General features: G+C 35.8%; 1 protein-coding gene across 1 annotated transcript in view; it reads left to right on the top strand.

The window, feature by feature from the left end:
- Window positions 1–61: 61 nt before the first annotated feature.
- The window catches only part of LOC110456458, a 20,235-nt gene continuing 6,600 nt past the window's right edge, over window positions 62–13,696 (top strand). Inside the window, exons 1-8 of the mRNA XM_021507235.1 lie at window positions 62–79; window positions 2,843–3,571; window positions 4,207–4,382; window positions 4,550–4,731; window positions 4,845–5,127; window positions 9,680–9,846; window positions 10,139–10,307; window positions 11,087–11,490. Coding sequence (XP_021362910.1) covers window positions 2,871–3,571; window positions 4,207–4,382; window positions 4,550–4,731; window positions 4,845–5,127; window positions 9,680–9,846; window positions 10,139–10,307; window positions 11,087–11,490 — 2,082 coding nt within the window. The 5' untranslated portion in view covers window positions 62–79; window positions 2,843–2,870. The remainder of the gene's footprint in view (window positions 80–2,842; window positions 3,572–4,206; window positions 4,383–4,549; window positions 4,732–4,844; window positions 5,128–9,679; window positions 9,847–10,138; window positions 10,308–11,086; window positions 11,491–13,696) is intronic.

Genomic DNA, 13,696 nt, shown 5'->3' with positions numbered 1-13,696 from the left:
ATCCTTTAGTACAATTTGTAAAATTAAATGTGATGTAATCACACGCGCATGCGTAGTAGTTATTTCCGCTTCTTCGGAGGTAAGTTCATATATCGGTATGATCGCGAATGTAGGACTAGAAATACTAAAATAGATACATTTTATTTACATCATGTTGAACACAACATGTACACATATGCACAGTTATATGATTATTTCAGAAACTGACGCATTAGAGGCTTGATGAACATCCCTGTACTCATCTCGCGGGAGTTGCCACGTGTCAAAATGTCGGCGACATTCCATTCTATATGTTTGAGTATTTCACTGTCAATCATGCAATTCAAAGGATATAATGATTTACCAAATGTCTAAAATTGATCATACTTGGGTATCAATTCAGATTAACAGTACAAACCTAGGTATTTTACCCAATCACTGATGTTTCCTTTGATTGTTTAACCGGAAGTGATAAAAGGTAAACATACAGTAATGTATTATAAAGATAATGATTTGTACTCAATTTGTAGAAATCCAGTTAATTTCGATGTTTGACAATTCAAAACATTGATTATACAGAAAGGTAAAAGATAACCGATAAATATAATATGAGTGACAAAAAAATTGCATATGAAGTAGATAGTTCAGGGGCGTTTCTAGGATATTTGAAAGAGGGGGCGTAGAAAAATGTTTCGCCGAGCGGAGCGAGGCGAAAAACAATTTGGACCTTTTTTAGCTAAAAAACATAAAATGATTGTGAAATGCACTAATGTAACGGTTCCTGACTTGGAGCATGTATATTTTATAGTTAAAGTGTCAGGGTGTTTATCTGTTTAATTAATGAATATGATAAATTGCCATATTCAATACAATATTAGCAGATTACGATAGTTTTTGTTGTTGTTTTTTTTAAAAGGGGGGGAGGGGGGCGTACGCCCATTACGCCCTCACCTGGACCCGCCCCTGTAGTTGTATATTGAAATGGCTAAAATTAGTCAACACATAGAAATAGTTATTGCATTAATGAGTGGTCAAAGGGAAGTAATACCTTACATCATGTCGCTTAATTATTACATGCAGGTAGTTTAATATTTTAATTTTATTGGATCGACAGAGTAACCACTTACGATATTTGATTTAATTTGTCCTCCACATAGTGCTTAAACAGAGGATATAACTACTCATCGTGAGGTAAACGATTCTATATTTTTATTTCTATATAAGATTTAAGATTGTATGTGTTTATATCGTGTTTTTCGTTTATTTAGATTAAGCTTTACAAGATATGGTTTAATATAGAACTGAGATGTGTAATAGGCTTAATGATAAACTATAAGAGTTGTGAGTTGATTGTTTATGATGAAATAAATACCCATATGTAGAATAAATCCAGTGTCATTTAGAATACCATGTCATTACTTTAATATGTTCAAACTAATACAACCTTTTTAACTGATACATCAGCTTATACGGTACTTTTGATAAATTTGTACCAACCGTTGTAAGAGAATGTTCATTTACAGTTGTGTGTAGACTAAAGGTTAATTAAAGTGTTCTCTGAGCCTCCTTAGTCCTGGCTTGCACTCCATTCTGAACCCAGGTAAGTATTGTGAAGTACCAGGGGTTCACTCCGGGGTAACCTGGACCCGTATTTATGAAACCGTTCTCATGCTCAGGCATGGAGTCTGTGCTCAAAAAAGCGTTCTTGTTACTCACTTACATCATGTCAAACGATCAACAATTTAAAATGCAAACATTGAAAACTGTTTTCTGCTTAAAGTCTCTGGGATGTTTTTCCAAATCATTTACAAATTAAGGTGTTTTTTAAAATTTATAACGGGAACTTCAGCATAAAATCCTTGTTTGAGCATGAAAACGGTTTCATGATTACGGGCCCTAGAGCCATGTTATACACCAAGTTTATTTGAAGTCCACATTAAGATTATTAATGTTGTTGGCTATTTGTATAAAACTTTTGATGTAACTGTTCTGCTTGTATCTCCATATCTAGACAGCTATTGATAATGACCCATAGAACATTAAGATTTGTCTGTCTCTTCAAGGTGCTGTCTGTCTTTGACACATCTACTGTGTATCTTATGTTGTCGCCGAAGGAATGTGACAATTAAGTCTTCATCACGAGATACTTTCGCATCTTTCATGTTTTTATGAAACCACGTGACATGTACAATGAACATATTATTTAATAGAAGTTCATTAGGTATCATTTCTCATTGTTAAAGATTGAAAATAATTTTTGTATGATGAAATTAGCACGTCGTCCATGGAACTTCGGCTGTTTTTAGACCTCAGATTACCCGCCTGATATAGATTGTGTTTGTTATTTCGTATTTATAAGATAACATGTGACCAAGTCAGTATTTGATTAGTTTAAATAAAATTCAGATTGAGTGATGAACTATTTCTACATGAGCATCAAGTTTCATAAAAGATATATTAATATGTCAATACGTGGTTTTCAATGTATTATTACATCATTAATGCAAGAGCTTGTTATCCAAACGTTGGAGTCATATACTTTTGTTAATGTTCATTCGCTACACTCTGTAATCACACTAAAAGCTGTTTAATAACTGCATAGTTTTCAACACCGAATTGAAACAAAAAATGTGTTAATTGACCTTTTACTGTTTAGTGACCTTGTTCTTGTTTATCATACAATGTGTAAAGCTGACTGAAAAACTGACAGGGTTATAAAGTTCAGTAAACCTGCTCCTGGATGAAAAAATGTCCAGTCTGCATTTTTATGGCTGTGAACCCGATGATATTATGTTCAGGTGTTTTCTAGTTTAAAAACTAATGCAGTTGTTTACATATTGTTTAATTCTTATTATGTTATCAGGAAGACGTTACCTCCCGTCAACAACAATATGGCTGAATTTACATCGGAGGTCTTACCACTCACAGGGAATCCCATTTGGAATGATGCTTCATTCTTTTTCATGGTAGCCGTCTTTGCACTAGTACAGGTACTTATAGTTGTTGGTGTGTATATTAAAAGACATTTTAACAATAGATGTATTGTCGATCATCGTGTTACCACCAGCAGTGTAGATTCAGTGTATCACGTCAAAAGGGCTATCAGCAAGAGTGTACATCCAGTGAAAGATGAAGATTTATATACTGAAAAGAGTCAAATTAAGGAATGTACAGAAACACATGAGCAAATATTGTTTCCTTCACGCTATGAACCCAAAGCAGTGACGAGACAAGACCCTGTTTTGACCGATTGGGGCTCAAATCTACGACTGCTGAACAACGTGAACGACACAACGAATAACAACCTTAAAGCTAAACCACCTGACAGTTGTCTACAAGACACGAATGGTGGATTAGAAAAGGGTACCACTTCGGAAGCGCTGTTTGCCGAACAATTTCGCCCGGCAGAATGTACTATCATAGTTTACCCAGTGAGTGACACCGATCCATCTGAGACCATTAACGGCACCCAAGGTATGGAAGAGGAAGAAAATGACGGGATTTTACGAAGAACTACTGGGGATAGCACAGATAACAATGACTCTCGGCCAGTCATATCGTCGGATATCGCAAACCAGCTGACAGAGATTAGGTAGTATTTAATGTTTAATGCTGCTAAACTACTTTCCTGTTTTGAAAACAGATTAACAATTAATGATCAAAATTATTTGAATCGTTGCAAACTTTATCAAAAAGCATATTGCCATGTACTTAACCTCTCTCCTGGAGCTATGTGAGTAGTCAAAAGAATACTCACTTTTGAACAAGCCCAAACTATCAAACAATCGTTCATATCAAGGTCAAATGACACATTATTTCATGACTATCAAAGAATCATTTATATTAAGGTCAAATGTGACAGGATTTCATGACTAACAAGTTCAACACAACATCTCCAATCCTTAATTTCTTTATTACTGAACCGACGTGCTCATACTCCTCTTCGCCACGGAGAGAAATAAGTATAATGGAGCATTTTCAAATCCTGTTAAATATTCCCTGACTAGTGATCATAATACTGTTTTGCGAAAAAAATGAAATAGACCGAAGATGTAACTGTGAGTATACAGAAAGATCTATAAGAATATTATATTTCTCCTTCCTTTCACACCTTGTCTATAAATGCATGGAAAGATATGTAAAAACACATTTTCTTATCATTCATCAAATTGAAAAACGTATAATAGTTGCCAACAATAAAATGATATGGCGAGTTTTGCTTTCCAGCCCAGAACAGGCATCGGTAGATGGCTCTTCAGAGTTCCTGGGTATTGGAACCCAGCCTAGGTACATGTACCCGGGATACAAACTGCAGGCGAAAAGGCTACAGACATATCGTCGCTGTCCATATCGTTTGCAACTGAAAAAAACCCGCTTAGCTAATGCTGGATTTTACTTTACCGGTACGTGCCAAAATATAGCAGATAAGTTTCGAAAAATCAAACAAACAAACAAAACAATGACAAAAATACTGTTGACAATGTAGAAACGGTTAGAATTAAATCTAGACTCGACAGAAAATCTTCATCATAATACAATTATGATATTTTAGAAATCATCTTTTTTTCAGGATTGAGGGACTGTACCAAATGTTTTTGCTGTGGCGGAGGGTTAGAAAAGTGGGAGGCTGAAGATGATCCATGGATTGAACATGCGCGGTGGTTTCCAAACTGCAGATTCGTCATCAGAAACAAGCAACAATGGTTTGTCGACCTTGTTCAAGACACTCTAAGGCATAGCCAAACTAAAAACGTAAGTCGACGGCCACGGATGTGTTTCATGTATGCAAAACCAAATCGTATGACAGTTTGTGATAAACTCCGTTGCATTATGTATTGTATATTTTGTTGTGTCCATTTGAATAGATCCCGCAGTTGACCCCACACCAGCAAAGACAAGTCAGTCGTCAGCAGAACTCAGAACTGCAGCAGCGGCAGCAGTACAACTCGACATCTCGAACTGAACTGCATGGTTTGGATAGGATGACAGTGCCCCGAGTGATCTCTGATCTGACCGGTAATTATAGTGTAAGTGGCAGCTTACCCAGGTATCCTCAATACGCCGATGTTGCTTCGAGGTCCAATACATTTCGGGGGACAGACAGCCTAGATGATCCGCAGATGGCCGAAGCTGGGTTCTTCTGCAAAGGTAAATATATATTGGCAGAAATATAATCAAAGCATACAACAAACAATACATGCGCTTGTAAAATATACACACGATAGAACTATTCTGGCTAATTTACACAAAATATGTTTTTGTTTTATGATAGTTACAAGTTCAGAGATCGACGCTTGTTTTGTCGCAGTGTGATAAATAAAGGACTAGGGGCGTTAAGGGTCCTTTACGGCATCATCGGGGATTTAGTATTAGTTGTTACATTCGTGATCTGGAATAAATGGAGTACACAAATATGAAATTTCAAATTCATTTGTAAACTGGTTAAGGAGATATGGCATTACGAAGAGAGACATCAACCCGCATTTTCATAATAAAATGCCTGAATATCGTCTGATGTGCGCTTTTGGGATGAAAATTGGCCATATTGAAGGAAATTACCTAAAAACTTTTTAATTTTTAAAAGCCTCCGCATGCAACAAACAAATAAATATATGACATGCTTAAACATTGTCATTCCAGTGTTGATTCTTAGAAGGTAGCTTCTGTATGTCACATGCGGAGGCTTTTAATTTTTGCATGCTAAATGTCCGAAAACACAAAATGTTTGCTATATCTGCATAGCAACGCAATTTTGTTGCTATAGTAGGGCATCTACCAAGCGCATTGGGGAAAATCTGCACTAGAAAAGATAGCCCCAATTAACCAATATGATTTTTATAACAGAAATTGGTTAATAAAAATTCAAAATAAATTATATACTTTTAGGTGGCCAAAAATGACCCATAACGTCCAAAGTCTTTCGAAAACTGGCCCCGAAATCATGAAACAATCTCAAGTCTATGATTATCCTAAGTTTTGACTTAATCAAGCACAAATAACATGAAAAGTGACGTAATACGTGATTGACTAAGCAAAGACTTAAGTCTAAGACTGTTTCATGATCCCGAGGCCAGGCCATTTGTAATTAACAGGTAGAAATGTCACTCTGCAAGTTCACAGTTTTCATTCTCAGTTTAAGTTATATGTTAGTCATATGTGGATAAAATAAAATAACTTCTATGATACAAATAGGGAGAGAGCGATCGACATCCCGTATTAACATACTACCTAAAATAAGTAACTTGTCAGGTCACGTGATACGTATGACTAACTCACCTTCTAGTTAGTTACCAGGTACATACTTAGAACTTAGATATAAGAACGTGACCTTATAAATTTATGAACAAGAGCCAGCTTATACAATATATATTTTTGCATTATGCATAAGTTTCACTTTTTTTTTGAAAGCAATGGTTTTATGGAATATATTGAATATATGTTATTGGTCTTTTCACAATATCCCTCTTCGGAAATAAATCGTTTGAGGTAATAACATTTTGATAATCATCCACAGCATCGGCATATCTCTGAGTTTCCTTGTTTGGTTGCTTATTTTCTCGCTGTATGTTTTATGTGGTTATATAATGTCTTTTGTGGAACTCAGTGATGAACTGTATAATGAACAGTACAAAATTAGACAATAACAGGTCACCTCTTCTCAGAAATATTGTTCGACATTTTTTTCTTTTTCTTATGGAGAGATAAAAATCCTTGATAGCCCACACAAAAAATACGCATTCTTGAAAAAAACACTAATGTCTGGTAGAATTTGAATGTTCAAATGCAACTCCCCGTTCATTTTCATGGGTATTTTTTTTAAGTTGTTGACAATTAATAGAAGTTCACCGATCACCAATCGGCTACTGTATGACTTTTATAACAATTCTCAAATACACGTTTTATATCATTATCAAATTACCGAAACGCTGCATTATATGTCATAAGTGGAAAAAAAACCTGAAAAGATAGTTCACATTTCTAACATATAAGCGCATAAAACCATTGTATGCGCTGGAGCACAATCTTATTCCTGGTTTTTTAATGGTAATGTTCCTTATTTATTACACCATTAATTATTTTACAGTGACTATTGATCTTTAAAGCATGTGATGAAAGGCAATTTAGTGGGTTGTATTCTGAATTTAAATTGATATATCATACAATATAAATACACGTTGACCTATATTTGTGAACCTTATAAAATCATAAATAAACATATTGTGACTACGTGTCTTTTTACAATTATTTCTTTAATAACCGCATTTATTTACGAATGCAAAATATCTACAGTTACTTTTTGCGCCATTTCGTCGTAGGTTTTATCACTTCTTAATTAGCGTCCCCATTGATGAATAGGAGAAGAAATCCACAGGTATTGATCCTCAAGACTCTTTGGTGATCGTGTAGATAGTGCTCATATCCTCATGTGATGGTGCTTGTTCTGCATGTGTTGTGTTCTCTTTCAGGAATACACGTTTTCCTACTTGGATTTTGCATCATTATCCTGACTTTTTTTATTCAGCTCAACGCCTGTTAAGTAAAGTGTTTATAACTAGTTCAAAATCTTTCAATAAGACTATCTTCTTTGCATGTTGATTCAATGTTTAGCTCACCTCGTCCGAAGTACCTTGGTGAGCTTATGCCATACGACAGCGTCCGTCGTCCGTTCGTCAACTTTTCCTTTAAAACGCTACTAGTCCTGAACGGCCAAATAGATTTTGACTAAATTTGGTTTTGAGCATCCTTAGGCCAAGGGGACTCAATTTTATATAACTGGTGGGTGTGGCCCCCCTGGGGGCAGAGGTGGCGGGGCCAAATAAGTGAAATAGAGGTAAAACCTTTAAAATCCTTCTTCTACTGTAGGGATTAAGGGATGTTATCCTTATTTAGCCTGGAGCATCCTTGGGCCAAGGGGACTCAATTTTGTATAAACGGTGGGTGTGGCACCCCTGGAGGCAGAGGGGTGGGGCCAAATAGGGGAAATAGAGGTAAAACCTTCAAAATCCTCTTCTACCATAGGGATTAAGGGATTTTATACTAATTTAGTTTGAAGTATTCTTGGGCCAAGGGGACTCAATTTTGTATAAACTGTGGGTGTGGCACCCCTGGGGACGGAGGAGCGGGCCGAATAGGGGAAATTGAGGTAAAACCTTCAAAATCCCTCTTCTACCGTAGGGAATAGGGGATTTTATCATAATTTAGTCTGGAGCATCCTTTGGCCTAGGGATTGAATTTTGTATAAACAGTGGGTGTAACCCCACTGGGGGCAGAGGGGCGGGGCCCAATAGGAGTAATAGAGGTAAAGGCTTAAAATCCTTCTTCTACTATAGGGATTAAAGGATTTCGTCTCAATAGGTCTGGAGCATCCTTGGGCAAAAGGGACCCAATGAGTGAGCCCCCCCCCCCCCCCCCTTCTTGGAGCAAAGGGGCAGGGCCCAATAGGGGAAACATAGCAAATTCATCTTAATCCTTCTTCTGCTGTAGGAATGACGAATGACAGGATTTTGTCCAATTTTGGCATGAAGGGGAACCAATATTGTATAAACGGAGGGTCTCATCCCCCTGGGGGCAGAGAGGGATAGTTTTAATATCGTTTTTCTTCCTATGGGATGAAGGTATTTTGACCAAATTTGAACAGTAGCATCCTATTGGAGAGGTAAATCGATTTTGTATGAATGGTGGGTCTAACCACCCTCGGGCCTGAGGAGTGGGGCCCAATAGGGGTAATTTAGCAAATTCTTTAAAAATCTCCTTTTTCTTCTGAAGGAGGATTATGTCCATATTTGGTCTAAAGCATCCTAGGGTGAAGGGGAATTAATTTTGTATCAACGGTGGGTCTGACCCCCCTTGGGGGCAGAGGGTCCGGGCCCAATAGTGGAAACATAGCAAACTCTTCAAATTACTTCTTTTTCTGAAGAAATGACAGGATTTTGTTTAATTGCATATAAATACAACCCCTGACTAACCTCTTGGCCTCTTGTTTTGTATTTGTGTGGACAAACATCTGTTTATCATTAAATACAAACGTTTCATTTTTACAGGGTTTGCTGGTATTTTCTTTAAATGGAAAGCAAATTTACACAGTACAGGAAATATTGGACCAAATCATATATTTTTTTCATTTAAGTGCACTGGGATACATGGCTCGTGTTCTCAGATACATGGACATTTTCGACTCTTCAGATTACCAAATAAGCCATGTTCTGAGACCACCTATCATGTATACACGAGAGAGATGGGTGCTGGTCAGGAGGCAAAGGAGTGATACAGAGAGAGAGAAAAGGGATAAGCTTTGGCTTATTTAAAACGGCATAATGGTGTTATTACGTTGAAGTAGAGTGTTCGCTTCTAGTCGCACGGTGCGTATGATGGTCCATATTTGTCATGGTAGAGGTAGGTTTTAAACGGTATCATTTCACGAAGTCAAAGTGTTAATAAAACACTGTATAGAATTTTAAACATTTTGCCAAAAACTGCGTTAAATCATCTCTATGTAAAGATTTAATCTAAAGATAACATTAATGCTCTGATTTAAGTATATTGTGGTAATATGTCAATGCCGCTGTTGATTTTTACATACTTAATATTCCTAATATTCGCTTCCAATTTATTTAAAATATGACCATCGCGTGTCATTCATTACATTTCCGTGGATACTATTTATTGTTTGTTTAAATTGGTATATTATATTTACTTATAGCTCGAGGTTTGCTAGTGTGTTTCCATTGTGGTGGGCATCTGTATACCTGGAAGCCAGGAGACAACTTGTGGATCGAACATGTGCGTTGGTTCCCTAATTGCTCATACCTTAAAGCCAAACGGGGTCAAAGTTTCATCGCGGATGTTCAAAGTAGACTTGAAAAATTCGTAAGTATCTTGTTATTAATAGAAAGTATTCTGTCAAATGCTACATATGCAGGAAGAGAGAAAACAATGAAATGAAAAATACGGTTTCTTAACATCTCGGAGGAAAACCCCTTCCGCAATCTTGCTATAATTATCTATCGAGCTTTTATTAGTTCATTACATTGCGAGGAAGATTATTCAATTTAGTGTGTCGACAAAAATCAACAATTAAAATCCTCAGAAATATACTTGAATGATAACTCTTTATCATCATGTTAATGAATCTCAATTTCCGAAATTCCATTTCTTGAAGGTTAATGTGGAGATGACAAATACTACATTTTCGCAGTACCCACAAAGGATTAGTTTGCAGACTCGTCGTCATAACAACCTAGAAACCAGTAACCCACAGTCCCCAACGGTAGCTAGACATATAAGTCATCAGGACCGTCCGGTAGATTCCGCGGATGAAACGAACGAAGGTTTGTATTAAATCCCCTTGAAAAACTTCTTTTTCCAAGGAATGATGGATATCAATAACTTATTACATGGGTGGAAATGATATTATTTCTATAATCTGTCGGATGAACGTGATATTGAAACACCACGATTAAAGTGTTATATGTTACATCAGAAGAAAGAAAAATATGACAAAATGATAACCTTTTTATGTACAATTTTACACAAACAACAAATGAAGACAACATATAACTCGTGCATTGTCCAGGTCTCAAGCTCATAACTTACAACAATTTATGAACGAGGTAGGAAACACCAAAGACTCTTACCCCATTACTCCACTCTAACCTCCTTAAACATGTTGCTTTGAGGTTGCATTTGTTGATAGCCCGGTGCTCCCAATTTCTGGACAGGAAAAGTACAACAAATGTCTCATTTTGTTATATGTGTTTATCTGTTTATAAAGCTTATATACACAATGTGTGATGAACACAAGTGTATGTTGACTTGAGGATTCGTCAACAGACGAATTGTCAAAATGCACCAGGCTGTTGACCATTGCGACATCAAAGCCGCTTTTGGTATGCTGCACAAATTGTATTTTTTAGAAGGAAGTTTACAATACTTATCAATGTTAGTCTTTCTTTAATCAAATAGTTTATAGATATAAATTGATTTCTTAATTATAGAACAATCATTTCACCATTGCAATGCGGTTGTTCTCATTGAATGTCTCAGAAAACATTTTACACTAAAAATTGTCTCTAAATAGACAGCTGTTTTAATTTCCATTTGTTTGTAGATACCAGGGCGGAGAATGTGTGGTCCGAATACCAGCAACATCCAGGACCCTCCGTAGACCAGGCACAACCTCAGCCAAGACCCTCCATAGCCCGAACCCAACATCAGACGATACCTACCGTGGCTCAGATCCAACAACAGCCGAGACCCTCCGTGGCTCAGACCGAATATCAGCCGAGACCCTCCGTGGCTCAGACCCAACATCAGCCAATACCCTCCGTAGATCAGGCCCAACATCAGCCGACACCCTCCGCGGCTCAGATCCAACAACAGCCGAGATCCTCAGTGGCTCAGACCCTATATCAGCCAGGATCATCCGTGGCTCAGATCCAACAACAGCCGTTACCCTTTAGGATCCAGGCTCAAGAAAATCAAATTTCCCTTAGCCAGTCCGTAACCGTAGAGGTAAACAGTTCGTTAAAAGATACTTTGTTTTTATTGTGCTGAATATGAATTCAGCCTCATATACAGATAATATTTTATTTTTTTATTTTTTTTTATTTTCAAAGTATTTTTCACATTACAGTAACATATACATTTCATTTTACATAATGATTTCCACTTTCACACTTACTTTCATACTAATTAATATTGCTCTTTTTGTCAGTGGTATTTTATTTTATTGTAATGTTATATTAGAAAGGAAGGAAAATCAGAAAAGAGAAACAAGAAAACAAAGAAATAGAGGATATAAAGACAGGTAAATGAACAGAAAGAAAGACAGACAGACAGACAAACGGAAAGATAGACAGACAAGAGGAGAAGTACCAGTATTAAACAAACCAATTTAAAGGATAGAAGTCTGGTAATATATAGGTGTCAGTAGCTAAGTAATTAAGATAATACATTGAATGTTTAAATTTTGTTCCCTTTTTTTCAAATAAATTAAAATTAGATCAAACATATAAACAATCGGCAAAATGTAGGTCTAGGAAATATCAATAAGCCTTTTCTATTTTTCCCACTCATTCTGGAAGTTAATGAGATATATTTCGTCTCTACTCTTTGCAATATATTTTTGAATACTGTAATGCTCTTTAATTGAACTTTTAATTCCTTGTATAGATAAAGGCATTTAAGACATCTTGACTTGTATATATACTGTTTTATTATTAAAATAATACTTTTGTCACTTTTATTAAGTCCATTATAGTTGAAATGTTTGTTTATTATAATCAAATGGAATAATCAATGCATCTAATAAGAACTCAAAATTTTGTAAAAGATTTTGTACTTTGTCACATTCCCATAATACATGCTCTATTGTCTCTATTTATAGTTTACACAGTTCACAGTAAGGGCTATCTACTAATCCTGCCTTAAACAAATATGCATTAGTTGTCAAAATGTGCTGATTAATTCTGTAATGGAACCACTGTAATTTGGTATTTTTCGTAATTTTAAATGGCATTTTATATTAAAAAAATCCAAACTTCATCATCAAATTGAAATATATCATCCCATTTTTTACTGTTGAAATAGTAGCATTTTTACAAAATAAGCTATAAAAATCTCATCCCCTTTTTGTTTTTCAAAAACATTTCCATATTAATTGGTAAAAATGGATAGTTAACCTCTACATTTGACATATCTTGTTGTATAATATACTCTCTAATGGCAGTAATTAGACCCTGGTATCGCAAAAGTTTGTATTAATATCATAAATCTGTTTGAATTCTTGAAATGTGTCAAAAGCATAGGTATTTCTGTCTCTGATTAGATCATCAATTATAATTATTCCTTTATTGTACCATTCCGTGTAAAATAAACTTCTATTTTCTATTGTAATATTTTTGTTATACCAGATGGGCATTTTGAACTTACTGCTAGGGGACTTATATTTTTCAATAATTTTTCTCCATGCCCTAAATACATCAATCCAAAATAGATTTTTAGTTTTATTTTGACATTTTGAAATATAATCAGTTCCACAGTTTGCCAGAATGTTTTTTTATCACAATATAATTAGGGCCCCATATCGGAGATACGGGTGCCCTATAGTAATCACTCTGTCTGTCTTTCTGTCTGTCCGTCCACAAATTTTGTTTCTGGCTGATAACTTTGGTATTTATTGACCAATGTACATGAAACTTGATCAAGATGTTTAGTTCACAAAAATACACATTGAGGTAAAAAGTCAAGGTCAAAGGTCAAGGTCATTAGGTTCAAAGGTCAAGGTCAAATTTTACATATTTTCACTGATGAACATTTTGTTATGACATTATGAAGCAAAGTGGATCAGAATTAAACAAGGAGTCAACTGATCAAAGGTCAAGGTCATCGGGTCAAGGTCAAATTTTGTAGCTTTTCACTGGTGAACATTTCGCTATGACATTATGGAGCAAAGTTGTTTGGAATTACACAAAAAGACACACTGAGGTAAAGAGTCAAGGTCAAAGGTCAAGGTCAAAGTCATTAGATTGAAAGGTCAAGGTCAAATTTTACATATTTTCACTGATGAAAATTTTGTTATGACATGATGAAGCAAAGTTGATCAGAATTAAACAAGGAGTCAACTGACCAAAGGTCAAGGTCATTGGGTCAAAGGGCAAGGTTAAATTTTGTATCTTTTTACTGGTGAACATTTCGCTATGACACTTTGAAGCAATGT

This window comes from Mizuhopecten yessoensis, unplaced genomic scaffold (genome assembly GCF_002113885.1).
Source record: "Mizuhopecten yessoensis strain PY_sf001 unplaced genomic scaffold, ASM211388v2 scaffold8745, whole genome shotgun sequence".
In the NCBI taxonomy this organism is placed as follows: domain Eukaryota; kingdom Metazoa; phylum Mollusca; class Bivalvia; order Pectinida; family Pectinidae; genus Mizuhopecten; species Mizuhopecten yessoensis.
This window is presented reverse-complemented; position numbering and strand designations above follow the sequence as displayed.